This window comes from Macrotis lagotis, chromosome 1 (assembly GCF_037893015.1).
Source record: "Macrotis lagotis isolate mMagLag1 chromosome 1, bilby.v1.9.chrom.fasta, whole genome shotgun sequence".
NCBI lineage: Eukaryota > Metazoa > Chordata > Mammalia > Peramelemorphia > Peramelidae > Macrotis > Macrotis lagotis.
Genome location: NC_133658.1, coordinates 734849041 through 734874607, shown reverse-complemented (window position 1 = coordinate 734874607; position 25567 = coordinate 734849041). Strand labels below are relative to the sequence as shown.

Below are 25567 nucleotides of genomic sequence, written 5' to 3'. Positions count from 1 at the left end.
TGAGTATATTGTTCCCAAATACAGGGTCTTAAAAAAAGTCATTGCTACTAAAAAGAGAACTCCTACAAATTCACTTAGGAAAAAATGAAATAGATTGAAAAATGTCTCTTCCTTAGGGACATTCAGATGAATGGACATTGTTAGCGTATTTTGGATATGTAAAATATGAGTGGACTGGGCCCACAATTGAAAATAGGAAGAAAATGAGTTGAATTATATTTTAGGAAAAAATAAATGTGTTCAATGGTCTCAGATTGTTCCCTGACACAACTATATTTTTTAAAAAGACGCATATGCTTCTAACAGGGCTATACACCCCTGGTTGGGAGATGACTGTTCAGTTTTCATTACAGAGCACTTCCACCCCAGGAATCCATAAATTCTACAAATGAAAAATGAATTTATTGTTTTGTGTATTGTCTAGAGATTTAAGAAAATGATCAAGAAAATGTCAATTATGAAGTTTAAACTTAAAGTGTGCCCTACTTTGAAGAGTCAGTTATTAAAACACACATACACACAAACACACACACACACACACCCATTACTACTGTGCAATAAAAGGAAGCTACTGTTGTTTTTTTACTTTTGTTCTAGAAGAGGATCATGACATCAGGAGAATGATGCCATCACTAGCAAATGATAAGAATTTAAGTGAGGGAGGGCTGTGCAAAGTCACTTGCCTCATTTTCACCTCTAGAGCCATCTGGGTTCAGGAACAACTCAGATCAGGACAACTGAAGATGACCCTGTATGGAACGGGAGATCTTGCTAACATAAATGTGAATGGGATGGGTAGAGAGTGGGTTGAAAAACCTTGCCATAGAATCTTGACAGACTACATGAACAGCTTGTCTAAATGTAATCTTTCTCATTTTTCAGATAAGGGAACAGGCCCCAAAGGTTAAGTGACTTACCTAAGGTCACAAAGATAGTACTCAGAAGATCTTCAGATAGGTCACAGGGCCTATTTTATTTTACTTCAATCCTTCACACCATTGGGTGATTTTTCCAGATGCATAAGTACCTGACCTTGAAAACTATTACAGTATTATTATTATAGTAGGAGTTTACATGATGTTCAATAGTAACCTAAAATAAATATTACTATAAAAATGTGTATGTTTTCCAACTTACTGCTTAGCTTTTCACTCAAGCTTAATCAAGAGCAGCTCATATATATCACTTTAAATATATCACTTTAAGATTTACAAAGCACTTCACTCACAACAGTCATACACACACACGGTTGGTTAGTTGGTTCTTGTCCTTCATTATCAAAGAATCCAAAATGAAATCACTATGTTTTAGACAAATTACAGTGTGTCTGCCTATGGCTGATCAGACCAATATGAGCTCAGAATGCTCATGTGAATAGCTGGGGTAGGTATTCTAAATTTATGTAAGTCACATTTCCTTTCAGTTGCTTCTATTCTGCCCTTCTTATAAAGCGCAGCACCCTCACTGATGAGGGCACACCATGCTGGGCCATCCTGTGCCAATGCCTACCATGTGTACAATCAGTTCTAAAGTTCTTCAATGAGACCTTCATGATGCATTGGTATCACTTCTTCTCACCCCCGATGAGCACTTGTCCTGTGTGAGTTCTCCATAGAATAGTTTTTTTATGGTAAATGTACATCTGGCATACTAACAATGTGTCCAGTCCATCGTAGTAATGGAATGCTAGGTAGTTTCCCTCGAGAAAACACCTCAGTGTCTGGTATCTTCTGTCAGGTGATCTTCAGAATCTTCCTAAGACAATGTGAATGGAAGTGATTCAGTTTCCTGACATGGCACTGGTAGACTGTCCAAGTTTCACAGGCATATAGCAATGAAGTCAGCACAACAGCTCTGTAGATCTTCAGTCTGGTAGTCAGTCTAATACCTCTTCTCTCCCACACTTTATTTCAGAGCCTCCAAAATACTGAGCTAGCTCTGGCAATACACATGTCAATCTCATTTTAATATGTACCTGCCTGGAAAGAACTCTGCCAAGGTAAATAAACACAGTACTCAAACCTTCTCCTTCAATGGTTCCACTTATGGATGGTGTAGTGTTGGCTGATAGAGGACCTGTGTTTTCTTAGAATTAATTGTTAGACATTACACAAGAAACAGAGAATTGATCCATACTTTGTTACATCTCAGCTTCAGAGGCTGCATTGAATGCACAATTATCTACAAAAAGATCATACACCTTATCCTCCTTCCACTTTGGTCTTGACTTGTAGCCTTTTCAAATTGAAGAATTTGCCATCAGCGCAGTAGCTGACCTTGAGGCCAGTGAAGGCGTTTGATAACATGGCTGAAAATCATGTGAAAAAGTATGGGAGCAAGGAAACATTCTTATTTTACTCTATTGATGACTGGGAAATACTGAGAGCATCATCCACTATCCAGAACTTGGACAAGCATGCTATCATGAGGCTGACGTGCAATACTGATGACCTTCTCCAGGCAACCAAATTTTGACATAATTTTCCATAAACCCTCTCGTCTGACAGTATTAAAGATCTTGGTCAAATCTACAGGTGTTGTATACAGATCTCTGTTCTGTTCCTGGCATTTTTTTCTGGAGTTGTTGGGCAGCAAACACTGTTTGACTGTTCCTTGACCCTTTCTGAAGTCACACTGGCTCTCAGGGAGGTATCTGTCTTTCAGGTGAAGGATTGGTCTTTAAAGAAGGACTCTGGCAAGACTAAATGATTAAAAGAGAAAGTAGGTGGAACTTTAACCAATATTTGAAGGAAGACAGCAAAGGCAGGAGGTGGAGGTGAGGAGGGTTCAGAGAGAATACATGACAGCGAGTTTCAGAGGAGGTCTTCCAAGGCCAAAATAAACTCCCCTCTTATTATACCAGTCTTGAGTACAGAGTTGTTAAGCCTTAACACAAAATTAACAAGACTTTGAGTTAAACCTCCCAGAAACAATGCATTATGCTTTTGTAAGACTCTAAAAGTTTTGTTGCTATTGTTTTAATTTTCCTCTAGAAGGAACCAGTTTCCACTCTTATTTCAGTACTAGGTACAGACTATTACAATTGTCTTTTGAAAGAGGAAATAAATAGATATTTTTAAAAGTGTTACTGAGTGGTAAATACATATGTTTAAAAGGTTTATCCTGTATTCATGCAGTGTTGGGACTCTTTAAAAAAGAGGAAAATAAAGTGGTACACCATCATGTTTAAAGAAATGAAATAAAACAACCCCCCCCCCCCCGCCAAAGAACAAGATTCTCCTCCTTAATTAATGTTTCTGTTTGAGGACTGCAACATATTTAACTTGATATTTCCTCTAGCTGGGTCAAATTAGAGACTGAGCTCCTTCCTGTGAAGTTTTGAAGTGTACAGTCTTACGTGACACACAAAATACTGTTAAAACAGTTGAGAGTAGGAAGGAATTTTTTAAAAATGTTTTTCTTTTTCAGTATGGTGCACCTGGCAAGAAAAGGGACTGTTCTTGTAAAGCCTTAAAGGCATTCCTCACTCTCTCCTGAGACTCAAACCTACTTATTTTTATTTCCCTTTGTAAACCTATGAAGTTACATCACTTTTTTTTGGCTTGGCTTTACAATTTTCAGTACTTTTCCATGTTCATTGTTCCCTGTTCCTTTCCTCCTTTCCTCCCCTCCTCCCCCAATAATTAAAAGTGATGGTTACTTGACCATAAGGGGCATCTGGAAAGGAACTGGCTCACTTCCGATTCCTTCTGGCCTCAGGGAGAAGCACCAACAGTTTGCAGTGTCATATTTATTTAGTTCGAAATAAATGAGTCAGTCACACAATCAAGCATATGCTTACTCAGTTACTTTACAACATAAACACAAAGAGAAGGTTGTAAGGGAGAAATACTCCCCCAAACTCCTTCCACACTTCCTATCACTCAACATTCTTCCTATTCACTCAAACCAAACAGCTAAAGTCTCTTGCTTAAACAGAGAATCAATCAGGATGCCAGCGACAGGATTTTAGAGATAATTTAGCAACAAAATAACATTCCTTCAGAGTTGGAAAGCACTTCCTTAGCCATGAAGGAATCAGAGGTACCTGACCTAAAGGATATCTGACAAGTGGTTATGAGGCTTTTGCTTGAACACTACCAGGGCAGGGGAGTCCATTACCTCCCCAGCTAGTATACTTCACTTTTAAACAAATCTAATAGTTAGGAAGCTTTTTCCAGTCTTCATATCAAAATTTACCTTTAGACCACTTACATCTGTTTCAGTCAGAATCCCTCTTCTACAGCAGAAGTTTGAACATTTAAAGATACTTATCAAGCTACTGAACAAGGGGTTAGAAGTATATGGATAGAACCCATCAATACTGGTTTAGGGTTTGGAGCAAATGGGAAAATCTCATATGGATATAGAGAAATTGGGTATATTGCGCTGTTACTATATCTTGTGGTGGAGGTATATAATAGGAAAAAGGCTTCCCTTTTCCTTTAACAAAGATTAGTGTTCCCTAAAAGTTATGACAAGCTATCCCTGGGATTTCATTTGCTTGAGCCTCCATTAATGCAGCTTCTTGGTCCCATCAGGGTATAACAAGAATCACCCACATGAAGTCTGGTCCCCTCTGAAGCCTGCTAAAATTGCCAATCCTTACTTTGCTAAAAGGTCACATTCCCATTTAGGAAGCTCTCTAGGTGGCCCAGTAGACAGAGCATCAAGCCTGGGGTCCACAAGACCTAAATTCCAATTCATTCTCAGACACTACTATCTAAAAGACTCTGGGCAAGTCACTTAACTTCTATTTGCCTCAGTTTCTTCATCTTTAAATGAAGATTATAACTGCATCTACCTCCCAGGGTTGGGGTTAATAACAATAAAATGCTTAGCAAAGAGCTAAATACTGGGATAACATTGTAAATATTTATTGTTATTATTGTAGAGTTGCATGGCAATGTTTGTCCTTCACTCTTTGTTTTTTGGGGTTTTTTTGTTTTTCAGTTTGTTTTTGCAAGGCAATAGGGTTAAGTGGTTTGCCCAAGGCCACACAGCTAGGTAATTATTAAGTGTCTGAGGCTGGATTTGAACACAGGTACTCCTGACTCCAAGGCCGGTGCTCTATCCACTGCACCACCTAGCCACCCCCATCCTTCACTCTTGAAGAACATCACATCAGGGAGGTGATGCCATGACAAGCTTATGAATTGGATTTAAGTGGGAAGGGGGTGCTGTGCTAAGTCACCGGACTCACTTTCTCCTCCAGAGCCCTCTGGGTCCAGTGACCAGATATGGAACAGGATGACTGGAGATGGTTAAGTGACTTGCCCAAGGTCACACAGCTAGTAAGTGTCAGAGGCTGTATTTGAACTTCTGTCCTCCTGATTTCAAGGCTAGTGCTCCATCCACTGTGCCATCTAGCTGCTCAGAGTTGCATTACAGAATTGAGCAGGGCCACAAATTGTCACTACATCCCTACAGTTTTACTTTTACCCCCCTTTTTTTTACTTTGCTAACAAAGTAAACTTCCCTTTGTTAACTTCTTGATGTCTTGTGAATGACACATTTTGGCCCAACAATAAACCTTAAAGAACTGGGTGCTGGTGCCAGAATAATCCTAACAGAACTTTATGGATCAAGAGAAATAGGTCACTAGAGACTGAGTGACCATATTTCATATTGGAGAGACTTTTCTAACAAACTGAGTCAAGAATAAGCAGATATTACAACCTTTTAAGCAGGCTTTACAAGCATCTCTGCCAGCCATCTTGGCTTCTCTTGGAGGATGAAAACTTGTCAGTTAGTCTATGACTGTGTGTGTGAGTTGATCTCTGTTCCCTCAGTCATTGGTGGGGTCTCCATTTTTTAGGACACTGGTGTGGAGCTAGGAATGAAGGGTTAGCTGTCTAGTAAAGCAAAGGGAAAGCGGAGTCTATGAATGACACAGGAATTATTTCCCCATCCACAAAATGGACCTGGGAACCTCACAAGTATCAATGGTGGCTCTTAAAGAGCAAGGGAGTATGATGCTCCAGATTCTTTCTCTTCTCTGCCTCCAGAACTCCTCTCATCAATCTGTTGACCTCCGGTTGGTTCACCAGCTCCCTCCCATTCGTGACTTGCTACTGCCCTAAGCCCAGTTATGTATAAGGGGCTCCTTCCTGTGTCCTTCTTAGCCTACTCCCTACCTTAATTCTATTACCAACACCATCCCATATAGATACTCCTGGTAATCTGGACCAAGTCTTGTCCTATTTCTATTGACACCTATGTAATTTCTATGATTTCATTTGTATCCAGAGCTCAGAATTGCCTGGGGGGTACCATGAAGTTAAGTCAAATATGAGTCAGGAATTACAGAGTACTAGACTACAGTTAGGAAGATCTGAGTGAGTTGAGCCTCAAACACTTAACATTCTGAGTACATCATTTAACCCCCATCTTGCCCAGTTTCCATATATGTAAAATGGGGATAATAATAGCTTGTTGGAAGAAAAAAAGGAGAAAATATTTGTAAAGTAGTCTGTCACACTTTAAGTACTCTATAAATCCTAGTTTATTATTAATATTGTTATTTTAGGTGCTTATAAAATTTGAGGTCATCTATCAGAGGGGATTTAAACTAGGTCTTAAGGGAACTCTATTTTATGCCAGGCTCTCTCTAAGTTCATATCTATAATTGTTGATTTATTCATAACACTTTAGTGTAAACTATATTACCATAAATTATATTTATATTATGGAGTATCAGAATAATTCTATGGAAAATAATTTAGGAAATAATATTTTAGTTCAATCTCCAAATTTTACAAATGAAGAAAGTGAGTCCTAGAGACGTTAAATGAATTGTCCAAGATCATACAGCTAGTAACAGAGCAATGTCTTAAGCCAAATCTTTATCTTAAAACCAAATTTGGTTTCACCCAAACCCTCCACAACTCCTATTGTTCAATAAGGACAAGACTGAGCCTTACAAAGAGTTCAGTAGAAAGAATTTCATCTGCATCCAAAACAAGGGAGTAAAAAAAGTCAGTTCAGAATTATAAAAGCAAAGGTGGTCAAAAACTCCAGGAAATTCATTTATCCAGAGTAAACTGAAAAGCCAGATTTCTATCAGTTCAACACATCCATATAATGACTGTCATTATATTATTTCTGCTATATTCTCTTCATTTCTCATTCTTCTCTGTCTTAAAAAATGTCAAACATATCAGTATCCCTATGTAACACGAAATACCATGTGAAGCACGAGCAATAGAAAGATGAAAAACTACACAAAACCTACTTTCAAGTGGTTTAATAATTAATATGTATATATGTGTAGATACATTCACAAACACACATGTATGATGAGTGAATATTTACACATATAAATATAAATCTGGTGCTCTGAATATATGCACTTACACATGTGTGCATATATACACAAATATTTATACATGCCTCTGCACACAAAATCTCATCACTAGGTTTAAAGCTATATGAAGGTAGGGACAATGTAAATTTTCAATCCTTATACATATATATATATACACACATACATAAATATATACATACATATATATGTATTAATATGGAAATTATGTGTACATGTTTAAAATATTATGTTATAATCTTCATGATTTAAGAATCATATAGTATATATCCTAATATATATTGTGCTTATATGTGTGTTATATCTTTTATATAGTATATTTTATATAATACATTTTTATATATGCATATTTTATACTGTGTTCTGGAATTTCCTCACAATAAAATCAGTCTATAGATATTTATTAAATGTCTATGATGTGTTAGACATTAAGTTGGTTCTCAGGATACAAATACAATAAATGAAACAATCTGTCTTTACGGGTAGCTTACATTCTAGAATTTTTCATCAACCATTCATGCTGGCACTTCTTAAGCAACTTCTGTCTATGCTCTTACCCAAAATTTCCCCACAGGGGTTCCACTGAGCAAACTCAAGACCTTCTTGGCTATCTCTGCAACTACTGGAACAGTACATATGTACACCAGTTATCCCCTGCTCTTGCCATGTGATCAGTCCGGCTTTTCTTTCTGTCATACAATTCCTTAATGGAGTGTTTTATCTCTGTTTTCCAGAGTTTCTCTGGATTATTTGTTTTAGCCTGCTCAAACTGATGATTCTTTTAAGACAGTGAATATGAATGACTATGAATAAGTGAGTATGGATCACTGGAGTAGGAAGAGAGATTTAAGGGTAGAGGGTAATTACTAGGAGGTAGATTGTTGGCTCTTATCCTTTATCAAGGAAGAATTGACATCACTATGTTTTGAGACAAATTACAATGTGCCCCACAGTGGCTGATTAGACCAATATGAAGTAAGAATGCTCTACTACAGGTTGGGCACAAATAGTCAAAATGAATAACTGGGGTGCTTACTCTATAAATTTATCTAACTCATGTTTCTTTTGAGCTGTTTCCATTCTGCCTTCCTCAGAGTGTAGCATCCTCTCTGATGAGGGCATGCCATGCTGGGTGGTCCTGTGCCTATGTCTCCCATGCTGTACAATCAAATTCTAAAGTTCTTCAATGAGGCCTTCAGGGAATCCCAATATCACTTCTTCTGATCTCTTTGGAAGTGCTTTCCCTGTGTGAGTTCTCCATAAAATAGTCTTTTTTGGTAGGTGTAATTCTGACTTTCTAACATCCTGCCCAGTCCATCATAGTCACACTCTCTTATAGTACTGTTTGAAAATTTGGCAGACCTCAGTGTCTGGTGTCTTCTCCTGCCAGGGGATCTTCAGAATCTACAACAAAATCTACAATGGCATCTAAATTGGTACTTGAAGGAGATGATTTTTTTTTTTTCGGTTTTTGCAAGGTAAATGGGGTTAAGTGGCTTGCCCAAGGCCACACAGCTAGATAATTATGAAGTGTCTGAGGGCAGGTTTGAACTCAGGCACTCCTGACTCCAGGGCCAGTGCTCTATCCACTACACCACCTAGCCACCCCAGGAGATGACATTTTAATAGGTTAAGTTCCCTCCTTTCAGAAACAGAAAAAATTGTATGTACAAAAGCACAGATTAGAAAGGATGGGGAAATTTAAAATTATATCAAGGATTCTAGTAGCACACGAAAGAAATTTGATGGAAAGGAAGGCTGTAGGTTTGGATTTTATTCATTAGATAGGGGAGTACCATTGAAGATTTCTGAGCAAGCTAATGATATGTTAACTGTGTATTAGAAAGGCTATTTGGGTTAGAAAATGAATGATAGCCTGGAGATGAGACAAAATGGAGCCAGGACAACTAATTAAAAGCAATAATAATGATAATGATTAAACTACTCACACGTAAATAGTGACTTTCAAATTGCTTTCTTTACAACAGTCTTGTGAGGTAAATAATGGCGATATTATCATTCCCATTTTATAAAATGTGTCAAAACAAATTCAGAAAAGTTAAACCTTAACCATTTTTGCAAAACTAGTAAATATCGGAGATTGAATCTAAACTTGGAGTCTCCTGACTCCTAATACAGCAGAACGGTCATTTCCCAGTTCCTCAAAGAATATGAACATTGTTTCTCAAAAGAATAAAATGCACACTATTAACAACTATTTGAAAAATTTTTCCAAATCAATGAGAAAAATGCAAATCAATACAGGTCTGTAAATTAACCTCACCTCCAACAAATAACCCAAAATGACAAAATATGAAAGAGGGTCCCAAAGGTTAGGCAAATTGACTAAACATGTTAAAGACAGAAAAAAAGTCCATGTAGATATAGCAACATATTCATTCATAGAAAACTTTTTTATGAATAGTAACAGAAAACAAAGCAGATAGGCTACTGAATGTGGAATAGTTGAACAAAGTGTGTTATGAATATAAAAAAATTGGTACTGCATCATAAACAAAGTATTGACAACATAAGACTTCAGAAAAGCAGGAGAAGATATCTCAATTGATGCAAAGAACAACAAGAAAACAATACAAACAACAATAATTGAAACATAGAAAGGAAAAAAGATGAAATCAAATGCCATGATTATAATAACAAAGCTTGGTCTCAAAAGAAAGAGTTGAGAAATGTGTATCCCTCAGTGCTTTGCAGAAGTGGGATTTAACAGGTATAGAATCTTACAGATTCTACATCATTGGTAGACATGATTGATGTTCTGGCTAATTTTCCAATTGCCTTTTCCTGATTTTTGTGGAGTTTTTTTAAATAACGTTAGAGTTTGTGGTATTATTCTGAAGACATTTTGTCAGTGACAAAGTATCTTTAAGGAGGTTTAGAAATGACCCAGATTTCTTGTAAAATGACAGGGGAACAAGAAGTGAATAGTTAAGAGTCATGACATAGGCATGAATAAGATTAGTAGCTAAAAGTGTCATGGGCTCAATGGACATCAAGTAAATGCTCTGTTTAGCCAGCCCAGAATGGATAAAAAAGAGCCTGGGGTCCAGAGCAGTAATCACCAGATGAGTTCTAAATATAGTCATAATATTTTCATGAATCTATTATTATTAGAATGGTTTGAGAACTGCTGTACTTAGATCTTCATCTTGAGAGGTAAACCCTTTTCTCCTTATTTATTAATATTTATTCATTCATTCATTTCATCGCTGATGAAGACCTCTTTGCTGACTTATTAAGAATTCATTTCCTCTCTTCTAATTTTTCATCTAATTTGCCCTTCTTTACATTCAGCTTCACTTTCTTCTTATCTTAACATTCAGTTATCAACAGAATGTGATGCCACCCACCTTTATTAACCCTGAAAGATTAACATGAAGAAATATACACAGACTGTCCATACCTCTACTGATTAGATCCCAACAGAAAAATACACATAATAAAAACCAGACCAATGCTCCTTGTTGTCTGAAAGGAATACTCAACCACAGAGCTTGAGAGAGAAGCTGACCTATGACAAGAGACACATAAATAAACAAACACCAAACTTCTGGGAGCTGGGCTCTTGTCCAGACATTCAGAATTAGAGGACCTAATAGACAGAACATATGGAAAACTCCCACCCTAATGGTAATCAGATCCTTCTCTGTTTTGTTCTCTACTCTAAGAACATGATTGGAGCTATAATGTCTTCCTATATGGAGGATTTTAATGTGAGACCTTCATCATGCTAATAAACAAAAATCTACCATTTAACAATGATATACTAACTTCTGAAACAACTAAAAAGATATATTTGGACTTTGCAGATTTTGGGGGGTCACTTTGCATCTAGAGGAGTAACATTACCTCCGTTATCTTTACATGAAAAAAAGACACTTAGGTATAACAGCAACACAAAATTGGGTGAATATGGAACATCTTCCTACCTGCAACAGATGACTGCTTTACATGAAAGGGCCAAATCCAGGAATATCTGCCTGATTTCGAATGAGAGGGCATATTTCAGTGTGTGACCATCAATGATCAAGGCAATGTCATTTTCTTTGCCTAGAGAATTTCCAAGGCAAGCACAGTGCTGAGTAAGGGCTTCTCTTGTGGCCTGAAATAAAAAAAAATATGAGAGAGGTTAAGAACTAAATCTAAATTCTCTTCTCAGAAAGTCCTGAAATTTCAGTATGACCCTTCATAAAATGCATTATCACTGTTCATCTTAACTTAAAACACTAATAGTTCACCTTAATGTCAACAAGAAGCTATTGTTGTGGTTAACATGGCTATACTGAGGTGTTTTTGGTACTTCAATGAGTAAACTCATCTTACTTTGAATTAATACTAGATCTCAATCATTCAAATTCTAGTCTGATGAAATAGATTCATTAAAAGAGGTTATTGTGTATTTTTGCGCCTTCTCTTTTATATCATTCTGTGGCCCTTAGCCTCTTTTTATAAATGGAAAGGAAAACTCCATATGAATATATATTTCTATTATGCACTTTAAAGCTAGTAAGTTCATTTTCATCATCAGGTAATTTGGCAAATAACAGCTTTCTCAATATGGCACCAGATATGTTTTAAAAATTATTAGATTTTTATCAAGCTCAATGAAGACAATGAAGTGGGGAAAATAACATTTATAACTTCTAATTCTCAGACTTTCAGGAGGTCTTTAGGTTATATTTTCATTGTATCTTTATGGAAAAAAAAATGACTTCTCATAACAGGAAACATACATTAACACCATCACCAGACTACAGGGACTATCTAGGCTTGATGTTTGTTACCAGTTGAAATTAGAAAGTGGGATTATGTCAAGATAGTAAATTTGTTCCTTATGGACAGTTATATTCAATCAGTGACAGCTGTAACTCTAAACTCAAATCCACTAAGTTAGAAAAGAGTCGGTAATGGCAGCTAGGTACAACATATGGTCAAGTTAACAGTAGATTGACTAAATTTTCAAGGCATGTACCTTCTTCCAAAAGTACATTTTATTTTTATTTTTTTAGGGTTTTTTGAAAGGTAATGGGATTAAGTGGCTTCCCCAAGGCCACACAGCTAGGTAATTATTAAGTGTTTGAGACTGGATTTGAACCCAGGTACTCCTGATTCCAGGGCTGGTGCTTTATCCACTATGCCACCTGGCTGCCCCAATTGACTAAATAAAGGCACTATTACACTAATAGGGTGCCATGAAAGATCATTCTAATAATTTTTGTGTGTGTGCATGTATGACACCAAATATATTATATGTGCCACAGATATTCTGCATATTTAATTAACCACATAGAAACAACATAGATTCTACCCCCCCCATAGAGTTTAATTTTACACTCAGCTATCACTATAAAATTGGAATCTCTCATATTACTGAATCATTTTTCATTCTCAACAAGAGACTTTGGGGCTTATTAGAAGGGGATGCATTTTAGAACTTCCCATGTCCTTAACCAAAAATAACGTTTGATATTTCTACTACTGAAAAGAACAAATAAAGTAATACTTTAGGAATGATCTGTTAATGGATGGAAGATGTGTTCAAGAGGAAAGGTAACTGATATGCTAAACTGATTTTTATTAAAAAGGGAGATATATAGAAGGTATTCTTATACTATTTATTATTCCCTAAGATCAGTTCATTGCTGGTCAGGCTGCTCAAACAGAAAAAGTTAAATTCGTAATTCTTGCCATTAGCTTGCTATGTAATGTTAGACAAGTCACTTAACATTTAGGGGTCAGTTTCTTCTCCAAAGATGGGTTAAAGTTACTTGTCCCATATACTGAAAGGTTGTTTTGATATTAAAAATGTTATAAGGGGCAGCTAGGTGATGCAGTAGATAGAGCACTGGCTCTAGAGTTAGGAGGACCTGAGTTCGAATCTGACCTCAGACACAATAATTATCTAGTTGTGTGACCTTAGGCAAGTCACTTAACCCCATTGCCTTGCAAAAAAAAAAAACAACAAAAAAAGAATGTCATATAGAAATGTACAGCCTTATTTTTGTAGGAGGTACCCTTTAACAGAATCAATTAGCAGAAACTGGCAAATTACATTCCTGAGACATCACAGAAGGTACCTTAGAGACCATTTAGAATTTAAAAAGCCTTAGAGTTAGAGTCAGAGGGATTGAATAGTTCTGCTACTTGTGATATTAGCAAGAAACTTCCCTTCTCTACCTCTGAATTTCCTTGTTGAAATAAGGGTCTAAAATCTATTTCCCCAGATAAAAAATTGTATAAAATTATGTAACATTTCAATTAGGCCCATCATTTTCACTCTGAACATTTCCTCAGTCATTATAGACCTCAACCTATCTACATCACAGCAGAAATATCTTTTTGACAATATTCTTAGGTAAAGCATGGAAAGGAATTTGTCATTTACCAGATTCCTGCCTTCAAACAGCCTGCTTTGCTGTCATTTTATTCCAAGGGTTAATTTATTTTTGTCTTAGATCCACTGTGACATAAATCTACCATTTAACAATGATATACTGGCTCAAGTATATATGATTTAAGTGCATAAAATAAAACAGTGATAATAAAGGAAATCAATTAAATCAAAACACATCAATAGTTTTAGAAACAAGTTTAAAGGTCCCTCCTTGAAATTTATACAAAAACCCCTAGGTTAAGAACTCCAGAATTAGTCTACCAAAACAACTCTGATTCTGGTCAGCTCTTATGAATCCCAATTTCTTGCTGTTTCCTCTCTCTTCTGCCACCCATGTGATTTTACCTTTCGTTTTTTTATTGAATGTCCTACATCCCATCTCATTTCCTTACTATGTTATCTCTTTGCTGTTGAATGCAGAGTCTTAATACTCTGGCCATCTGGTTCAACTCTTGGGACTTGGGTCCTCACAGGAAACAAAGTTCTTAACCAAATGGACCTCCCATCACTGGATCCCTGTTATATTTACATATGCATGTATTTCTCTTCCTGATTGTGATTAACCATAAATATGTACCTTGATTTTTACAACATTCATGAACAGCTGGATTATATTTTTCAAAAATTGGTTTATGAATAGCTTATATGTTCCAAGGGGAAGCTGCCATGTAAAAGAATACTAAGGTGAATACCTTCATAAAGCAATTCACCACTTCCTAAGAAAACACAGATTTTCATATAATGGTCATATTTAAGGGCAATAAACATAGTATTTGTGAAATATTTAGTAGAACATAATTTCTTTGAAGAATTTAGGTACATAACATAATTATAATAATTTTAAGGAAAAAACTTGAACCTATAAAAGTCAAAAGCACAAAATTAAATTCATTACTTCATTTTATAACAAATGCTGTTTTTCCAGATGATCACTAAATTTCAGAGATCATCTAGTATAACCCATGCTTGAAATAGTGGTTGCTCAGTCTTTAGTAGAAAATCCCTTAGTAATATAAGAACTTCAATTGTCTCCCAAGTACCTTTCTTTCTCAGAAATTATAATTACTTTCCTCAAATTGAGTCAACAATCTATTTAATGTCTACATAAATTCTCTATAAATTCCTCTCATTGCTTTCAGCTCTATTCTCTTCCACATGATGGCCCCTAAAATACTTGAAGTCAGCTCTTCTATATGTCCCCTGTCTCTTCTTCTCTAGGGTAAATGATTCAGCTCTTTCAACCAATTCTTTTGTTTCTTTGAAAAGTAAGTGAAGATAAACACATACACATATATTTTGCTATATACATTTACATATAGATATACATATAGATATGTGTGAGTGTGTGTGTGTGTGTGTGTGTGTGTTAGTTACAAAATAATATTTAAGCCTTAATATTGACTAAATCTACTTGTAAGTTAAACCAGGAGCCAAGATGGTGGTGTGAATTCCTGGAAACATCCCCCCCCCCCCAAAAAAATTCCCCAAACCGTCAAATTATGACGCTAGCCAAAATTTAGAGGGGCAGAACCCATAGAAAGACTGGGTGATACAATTTCCCAGTCTAAGACAACTTATAAGTTCCATAGGAAAGATCTGTTTCACTGGGACAGGGGGTTGGAAAGAGCAGCAATGCAGACGCAGCATAGCTGCAATGCAATACAACCCAGCCAAAGCAAACCAGCCCAAGTCTTCCAGACACAGCCTAAGGGGTCCCTGGGGGTGCCTGGGTCCGTGGCAGAGGGGGAGGTTTCCAGACCTCCTGGCCCAGGGAATCACAGGGGACAGCTTGAAGGGGTGGTGAGAGAACTCTGCCACACCAGAGTGAGTGGGGAACGGAGTATCTGCCTCAGAATAGCCCTGTGGTGAGAACCTGCACTAGGAGTCAGCAGAGCCACCCAGCATATATAGAGCTTCCAGCCCACAAATGGTAAGGGGGGTCAGGGGAGACTGCAGAGGTCTCTCTGCTCTCCCTGGGGCAGGACCCAGCTGTTTGCCCACACTCAGATCCAGGTTGCGGTTTGGACCACCATATTACCATATCTGAGCTGGGACCCTCCTCACAGCTCCAGGGCAGAGGGGAAGGTCTGCGGTCATCCACATGCTGGAGCACAGGCAAAAGAATAGTCAGAGTCTCTCGTAAGACTTTGGAGGAATTAAGGTTCCTGTGAGATAAACTAAAATCCCCCAAAGCCTTGGAAATGCTGTAAATTAGTCTTAGGCTGAGGAAATGAGCAAACAACAGAAAGAAAAAGAATCTGACTATAGAAAATTATGTTGGTCCCATGGAGGATCAAAATATACATTCAGAAGATGACAAAAAGTCCAAGCTTTTGTATCCAAAATCTCCAAGAGAAAAAGAAAATGGGCTCAGGCTATGGATGAGCTCAAAAAAGACTTTGAATAGCAATTAAGGGAATTAGAGGGAAAAATTGGCAGGAAAAATGAGAGTGATACAGATAAATCATGAAAACCAAGTCAGCTGTTGGAATCTGAACACTTTTTTTCTCTCTCACTATTCTTGAGGTTTCTCTATCTTTTTGGGGGAGGGGGATTTTTGTTTACTCTCACAACAAGATTATTGTAATAATATAAAATAAATAACCCAAGGTATCTGTTGGCAAAAACGTTAAACTTTCTATAAAAAAAATTAATCTCATTTTTCTTTCAAAGTAATTGTCTTTTTTGTTAGTTGCTATTATTTTAACTAATTTATCTGTTTATATGAGCATTTATCTGTACATCTCATCCCATCCCCCAAAATCTACAAATTGAAAAAAGAGAATAAAAAATAAAATCATAATAAAAAATATAACATAGTCTAGCAAAACAATTTTTTTAGCCATGTCTGTAAATGTGTGTGTGTGTGTGTCTCTACAGTTTAAATAGACAATTTTTCTGGCAGGAGGCAAAAAACATATTTCAATCTTCAATTTTCTGAATTCAACTTTGTTACTACATTGATTAGAATCTAAAGTTTTTCAAAATTTTTTCTATATTATAGATGTCATTGCATAAATTATTCTCCTGGTTCTGTTCTCTTCACTCTGCATTATTTCAAAGAGGTTTTCCCATAGTTTCCTCTAAAATTATCCATTTTATCATTTCTTATGGCACAGTAATATTCTACCACACTCATGCATTATGATTTGTTTACCATTCCACAATAGTAAGTTACTTCTTTAACTGCCAATTTGGCTAATACAAAAATTGGGGTGTATATGTGGTGAATGTGTGTATGTTTTCCCTCGTTAATTTCACTGGAGCATGGGACTAGTAGTGATAAAGCTGGGTCAAAATACAAATTTAAGAACTCTTTGAGGATACTTTCAAAATGCTTTCCCGAATGGTTAGACTGATTCAAAACTAAAAAAACAGGGTACTGTTTGTATCTGTTTTTCCAAAGTCTCTCTGAAATTTTTTTCTTTTTTCATAATATTTGTCATACTGACAGGTGTTAAAGGTATCAAAGTTGCTTTAATTTGCATCTCTCTATCTGTCATTTGGAGCATTTTTTCACATGCTTGATCATTTATATATTGAGAAATGACTTTTGATCTTATAAATATGCTTCAAACTTGCTTCAAAGATCCCCCATTTACCTGTTTCCTTTCTAATTTTAGCTACATTAGATTTGTTTGTGCAGTTTATTTTAATCAAAATTGCCCAATTTATCTTGTAGAATCCTCTCCATCACTTATTTAGTCATGAACTCTTCTTGTATGCATAAATTCCAAAGGAAATTTCTTCCTTGTTTCTCTCATTTGTTTATGGCATGATTTTATTATCAAGGTCATGTATTCATAGTTTAAACCTAAGGTCAGCCAGTTTGTTAGCCTATTTCCCTGCAATTTTTGACATAGTGAGTCCTAACTTACTAAGTGAGGTCTTTGAATTTATCAAACACTATGTATGGTATTATACTGCTGTGTTTTTATTTTAATATTTGCAAATAATCTGTGCTCCTGATCAACTTATCTCTTTTTTAACTAGTACTTCATCATTTTAAGGATGAATTTTTTTGTAGAACAGTTTAAGGTATGGTATTGATAGGACCCCCCCCCCCATTCCTTTCTGATTTTACAAATTATCCTTAAGATTCTTGACCTTTTATCCTTCCACATGGATTCTATTATTCTTTCTAATCCCATAAAATAACCTTAAGTAGTTTTTTATTGGTATAATACTGATTAAGTAAATTAAATGGTAGTATAAGATTTACTATGTTGGTTTGATCTACTCATGAGTAACTGATACTCTAGCACTAATTTAGATGGAACAGTTCTATCTTTATAAGTAAGTTTTATAATTATATTCATATAATTTCTGAAAGTAACTTGGTAAATAATCTATGAGTTACTGCTTTTAACTACTAAAATTGGGCTGCATTTAGACAACTGATATGGACATAAAAATCTCATATGGGCACATACAATCTCATATAAATAAAGTTTCAAAATTCTTTTGGGATACTCTATCTAGTTTTTTAAACTACTGAAAATTTATTTATTGACTATCTCAAAATTGTAAATGAATCTTTATAAGATGTCTTTCTCATTAGACTGAATTTCTTGAGAGCAGAAGCGGTCTTTATCTTTCTCTGTATACCCAGAACTTGGTATAATGATTGAAACATAGTAAGATAGTATATAAATAATTAATGACTGACAAATAGCTTAACATCTAAATACATAAAAGAAAAAATAAATGAGTTAAAGGGAAAATAGTGAAACTCTAACAACCAAAAAAACAACCAAAAAAAAAAGACCAGAATAGAATTTTAGAAGAGTTTGATATAATAGAATTCTAGAAATAGGTCTCAGTTGAACACAGTACCTTTGCAAAAACTGACTATATATTTAAAATAAATTTCCAAATTTCAGAAAATCAAAAATATTCAGAATATTTTTACTGATTATAACACAATAATATTACTTTCAAAAAATAACATTTGAATAGAAGATAGAAAATTAGAGATTTTAAAATGTAATCCAGAATTGAAGATTTAGAGAGTAAGTCATAGAAACAATGGATAATTTCACTAAAGATATTGATACCAATGATACAGTATACCAAATTATGTGGGATGCTGGCAAAACAATTCTGCATGTAAAATTTAAATCTCTAAACAATTTCATCAACAAAGAGAGAATGAATATATTAATGATTTCTACATGCAACTTAAATAACTAGAAAGACAAAGAAAAATAGTAATCCTAATAAATAAAATAAAACATGAAAGTTGAAAACTGAAAGCAAAAAATCCATTGAAGTAATTTTAAAACCCTACATTTTTTCTTTTTAAAGACTATGATAGAAAATTCATTAGCTATCTAATTTTTTAAAAATACTGATTTTTTAAAAAAAGGAAAAGGTAAATTAAATAACAGAATAAAAATGAAATGTAATTTATAACAAATGAAGAAATAAATATATTTATTATAAATTATATTGTATTCAGCTATAAGTTAGGAAAGCCAGCAATTTAAATGAAACAAATGAATATCTACAAAATAATACAGGATACCCAGAATAACATAATAAGAAATAAAGACTTTAATAACCTAATCTTTAAAGAATAACTTAATCAAGCCATCAATGAGATTTTCCCCAGAACTTAACTGAGGACTAGTCAATTTTATAAGAAACTTCTATCAAATACTCAAAGAAATGAATTCTAATATTATATAAACAATTTGAAAAATTAGCAAAATAAGACATCTACCAAATTTCTTCATTGATACAAAAAATGTTACCTTGAGGGTCAAAATAGAGAAAGAAAACTACAGACCAATATTTCTTTTAAAAAACTGACACAAACATTTTAAATAAAACATAACAAAAAAGTACAGCCACCTGTTAAAAAGACTATATGCTATGACCAAGTTGTATTTATATCAGAAATGCATGGTTGATTCACTATTAGGAAAACTATCAACAAAACTGAGCCAATTTAATAAAAAATGGCAACCCTTTATAAATTAATATATTCAGTGCCATACTAATAAAACTACCAAAGGATTACTTTAAAGATCAAGAAAGGATAATAACAAAATTAATCTGGATGAGCAAGAGGTCAAGAATTTCAAGGGAAATTTTAAAAAGTGGGAAGGAAGGGGACATAACTACCAAATCTCAAAGAGTGGAATAATGGACAATGGAATAACGGAATAATCAACAAAATGCTTTGGTTCTAGCTAAGAAACAGAGAAGTCAAACAGTGGAACAGATTAGGTACAGTGCCTGTAGAAGGAAGCAGCATAGTAGTTTACTGTTGGATAAACACAGGGAGCCCAGTTGCTGGGGCAAGGACTCAACATTTAACAAAAACTGATAGGAAAATTGGAAATTAGTCTGACAGAAAAGACATTTAGACTACTGCTTCACAACATTTGCCAAGACAAGCTCTAAATGTATCTATCTGTTTAAAATAAAGGGTGACATCATAAACAAATTAAAGAAGCGGGGTAGAAAATTACTTTCAAATTTATGAACAGGGGAACAGTTTATGGCTACACCAGATATAAAGAAAATCACAGAAAAGTGGGCAATTTTTATTATATAAAATTTAAAAGTTTTGCATGAAGAAAACCAATGCAGTTAAAATTAGAAGGGAAAACAGTTGGGGGGGGGGGTCTTTGCAGCAAAGTTCCCTAATGATGAAAATAGATATATAGATTTTGTGTAGTGCTCTAAGGTTTGCAAATTGCTTTACAAACAGCATCCTATTTGATCCCCACAGCACTCCTGATTGTTGCTAATACCATTATTTTATAGAAAAAGAAATTCAGTTACAGAGAGGTTGTTATGACTTGCCTAAGGTATCCTAAGATTGGATTTGAAGGTCTTTCTAGTTCCAGGTCCAAGAGTCTATCTCTGCACTGCCAAGTTGCCTCTGAGGGGATCAGAAAAGAATTTGTGAAAAGAGATGTACATGAGCTAAGGCTTGAAGGAGCTAAGATTTCTAAGAGTCATAGGAGAGGAGGGAGATAGTGTCATCTCCTTGAGGGTACAAATACTGTTTCATTTTCTCTTTTTTTATTCCCAATACCTGGGTCAATGACTGACACATTATAGGGGCTAAGTTTCAATTTGAAGTATGCAAAGGCCTGGAGGCTAGAAGTAGAGTGTGCTAGCCCAGGTGACTCATGCAGAGGAACAATGTGCAACAAGCCTGGAATGGTAGGATGGAGCCACAGTGTAATGCCAGAGTGGCTGGTTTGTATTTTATCCCAGAGGATAAAATCCCTGAAGAGTTGTGAGCATGGTAAAATGTGGGTTCTGGAAGGCATGAAGTAAGATAGACTGGCAGGGGAAGGTTCTAAAGGCCAGAAGTTCAAAGAGGAGGCATAGCAATAGGGCTGAAAGTTTGAACTAGAGCAGTAACTGTGTGAGTGGCTAAAAGGAGAGATTTGTTTCTCATAACAATTCTGACAGGTAAGTGCTGTTATCCACCCCCCCATCTTACAATTGAGGAAACTGAGGCAAACAGAGGTTAAATGACTTGTCCATGGTCACTCAGTGAGTGAATGACTTGTCAAGGGTCACTCAGTGAGTAAGTACTCAGAGGACTTGACTGATTATCCAGGTCACACATCCTAAACCACTGGACGGAGTATGTTTCATCATGGTAAAAAAGGCAATCTAATCACACGAGGTATCTAAGCAGTCTCTCCTTTTGAGAGGGTTCTAGATCATTTAATGTGAGACATTAATACCACAGCACCACAGTTTTTATTCAATCTATCTAGAATATTCTAGATAATGGAGATTTTCCACTAAAACTTAAAACTACAAGGGTTGATGAAATCATGTCTCCACAAAGATACATATATATTTGTATACATACATACATACATTTTTTAGTAATATGAATTTCCTGAAGAATCTCAAATTTCATTCTGTAAGGATTTAGTTTTGCAAAATACATCTGTCAAGATGTTGGTGAAACTGGGGGAAGAGCCAAGATGGCAGCATGAAGGCAGCATTTCCCAGAAACTCCTTCCCCCCAAAACTCCAAAAGCCAACAAATTATGACTCTAGCCAAAATTTAGAGGGGCAGAACCCACAGAAAGACTGAGTGATACATTTTCCAAGTCCAAGATAACTCAGAAGTTTCATGAGAAAGGTGTGTTTCACCAGGACTGGGGGTTGGAAAAAAGCCATGGCGAAGTACATCCCTGCCCAGCCCAGGGATCATTGGCAACAGCTTGAAGGGGCTGTGGGAGAACTCTGCTACACCAGAATGAGTGTGGAGTGAGGAGCACCCGCAGCAGAACCTGCAGCTAGAATCAGGGGAAACCAGCCTACACCTCCAGAGCACAGTCCACAGATGGTAAGGGGCTCAGGGGGAGACTGCAGGGGGAGACTGCAGAAATCTATCTGTTCTCCCTGGGGCAGGACTCTGCTGGAGGCCCACAAACAGATCCAGGTTGCAGTTTGACCTTCCAAACTAAGATAGCAGGGCACATCTTCACAGCTCCAGGGCAGAGGGGTGTGCCTGTGGTCATCTACATATCAAAGAACAGGCAAAAGAGCATAAGACCTTGGAGGAATAAAGGTTCCAGTGGGGTGTACCAAAAAAAACCCCAAGCAGGTGTCCCAATAATACTCAGAAGGTCAGGAAGCACCCCAAAACCAGGCACAGGCTGGAGAAATGTGTTAACAGAGAAAAAAGAGGAACACCATTGAGAAATTATTTGTCTATGATCCCTAGAATCCTCCTCAACCTGAAGATGAGCAAGTACAAGTTCCTACATCTAAAGGCTCCATGAAAATTGGAAGTTGGTCTCAGGCTATGACAGAGCTCAAAAAAGATTTTGAAAATCAAGTAAGGGAGATAGAAGAAAAATTGGGAAAAGAAATGAGAGAGATGCAGGAAAAACATGAAAAAGTAGTCATCAGCTTAGTCAAGGAGATCCAAAAAAATGCTGAAAAAAATAACATGTTAACCAGCATAGGTCAAATGGATAAAACAGTTCAAAAAGTTATTGAGGAGAAGAATGCTTTTAAAAGCAGAATTGGCCAGATGGAAAAGGAGATAAGAAAGCTCTCTGAGAAAAAAACACATCTATCAGATATTGAATGGAGCTAGAGGAAGCTGATGACTTTATGAGAAGTTAAGACACAATATTTCAACACCAAAAGAATGAAAAATTATAAGACAATGTGAAACATCTTATTGAAAAAACAACTGATCTGGAAAACAGATTCCAGGAAAGATAATTTAAAAATTATTTGGATACCTGAAAAGTCATGATCAGGAAAAGAGCCTTGACATCATTTTTAAAGAAATCCTACAGGAAAATTTCCCTGATATCCTAGAAGCAGAGGGCAAAATAGAAATTGAGAGAATCCATTGATCTCCCCCAGAAAGAGATCCAAAACAATAGCCAAGTTCCAGAACCTCCAAGTCAAAGAGAAAATATTACAAGCAGCCAGAATGACACAATTCAAATATCATGGAGCTGCAGTTAGAGTTACACAGGACTTAGCAGCAACTACTTTAAGCGCTCATAGGGCTTGGAATATAATATTCTGGAAGGCAAAAGAGCTTCGAATACAACCGAGAATCAACTACCCAGCAAAACCAAACATCCTTTTCCAGGGAAAAAGACGGACTTTCAATGAATCAGAGGAATTTCAAATGTTCCTGTTGAAATAGCCAGAGCTGAACAGAAAGTTTGATCTTCAAATACAGGACTCAGGTGAAGGAAGCAAAGAGAGCAGAGGAGAAGGGTAAAATATGAGGGACCTACTGATGATGAACTGCATGCATTCCTGCATAGAAAAATGATACTGATAACACTCATATGCATCTTCTTATTTAATAGAGCAGGTAGAAGGAGCTTTTATAGATGATGCATAGGAGAAAGCTGAATCTGAAGATATAATATATTGTAAAAACGGAGTTAATGGCTAAAAGGGAAATGCACTGGGAATAAGAGAAAGGAGAGGAGGAATAGGCTAAGATATTTCATATAAAAGATTTTTTTTCCTTCTTTTTACAATGAGCTTTTGCAATGATTTTTTTTTTGGGGGGGAAGATGATAGGGAATGAGGGAAACTTTACTCTCATCAGAAATGGCTCAGAGAGGAAATAGCATACACACTCAATTGGGTATAGACATCTAGAGTAAAAAGGAGAGAAGGGGGAAGGGGGGGATGTGGGTGATAGAGGAGAGGGTAGATCATAGGAGAGAATAGTCAGATATAACACATTTTATTTTTTACTTCTTGTAATGGGCTGGGATTTGGTGACGTGTCTGGGATCATGGGGTTGGGTGGTTGCTGGTTCTCATGGATGGTATGTGGGCTTGGGGCCTCTTGACCCCAGGGCCGGTGATCAGTCCACTGCGCTACTCAACCACCCTACAGCATATTTTAGAAGAGGGACACAGTGAAAGGAGAGAGAAAATACAATATATGGTAGTGGGGAAGAGTGGATTTGAGGAATTTACAATCAGCAACAGTGCAAAAATATGGAAGTAACTTTTATGATAGACTTATCATAAAGAATGTGATCCACCTGAGACAGAGCTGATAGTATCAGAATACAGACTGAAACATATTTTTTTTCTCTTTCCTTTACTTTATTTCTCATGAGGGCCTATATTTTTTGGGAGGAGGGGATATTATATTGACTCTTAAACACCAATATTTTAGTAATGTATGTAAAAAAAATCACTTGTACAAAAATATTCATAGCAGCTCTGTTCATGGTGGCAAGGAACTGAAAATTAATGTAAATGTCCTTCAATTGGGGAATGGCTTAACACAATGTGATATAGGTATGTGATGGAACACTATTGCTCTATTAGAAGCCAGGAGGGATGGGAATTCAGGGAAACCTGCAAAGATTTGCATGGACTGATGCTGAGTGAGATGAGCAGAACCAGAGGAACATTGTGCCCCCTAGCAGCAACATGGGCGTGATGACCAACCTTGATGGACTTGCTCATTCCACTAGTGCAACAATCAGGCACAGTACTTTATTTTTCTTCCTTAGGGATATGAAATCTCTCTCTTCACATTCAACTTAGATCAGTGTATACATGGAAACAATGTAAAGACTAACAGACTGCCTTCTGATGGGGATGTGGGGAGGGAAGCAAGATTAGGGGAAAAATTGTAAAAAATTCAAAATAAAATAAAAAAAATTACAAAAAAAGATGTTGGTGAAATTCCAGAGGGAGCAAAAATATCTGCCTTTGTAATACAAACATTTTCAATAAAAAGAGAACTCCTGAGTGATAACTTCTAGTGGAACCTGTGGTGGATTTCTTCTGCTTCTGGATTTGGATTCATTTACTTCTAGGCCTTCTAAATTCTGGGAAACTTGAAAGAACATAAGAAATGTTACTTGCAAAAGCAATTGAAAATGGTAGAAGTCTTTCAGTATAACTTAAGAGATGAGAACTTTTCTATAAAAAGCTCAAGGACAGATATTAAACTGTCCAAACTACTCTCTAGGCTTAATGAACCCAGAAGAACCGACAGGGAGTCAAGTTTCTCCTATGCCAAAGATGGTTGCAAACCCCATTCCATTACAAATGAAAACAGTGACTATTTCAAAAATATTTAGATAATAGTAATAAGTCATAGAAGAATATGTTGGCTATAGTATATGACAATATATTGGGAGTAGTAAAGATGCAAACCCTACTTTCTTAGCTTAAATGTAATATAATTGGAATCTAGCATCATAAATGAAATAAATGCTGCCCTTTTCCTTAAATATGTTTCCTCACAGACAAGGGAAAAAACATTGATCAATTCACTTAATACTCTTGAACAAACTTACTGTTCACAGCAGTTGAACTAAAGTC

The 25567-nt window shown here is 36.1% G+C and overlaps 1 protein-coding gene across 5 annotated transcripts in view; it reads right to left on the bottom strand.

The window, feature by feature from the left end:
- The window catches only part of ATP8A2 (ATPase phospholipid transporting 8A2), an 865734-nt gene that overhangs the window by 402579 nt on the left and 437588 nt on the right, over positions 1 to 25567 (bottom strand). For all 5 annotated transcript variants that reach the window (XM_074216189.1, XM_074216185.1, XM_074216187.1 and 2 more), the window contains one exon: positions 11275 to 11447. In XM_074216189.1, coding sequence (XP_074072290.1) covers positions 11275 to 11447 — 173 coding nt within the window. The remainder of the gene's footprint in view (positions 1 to 11274; positions 11448 to 25567) is intronic.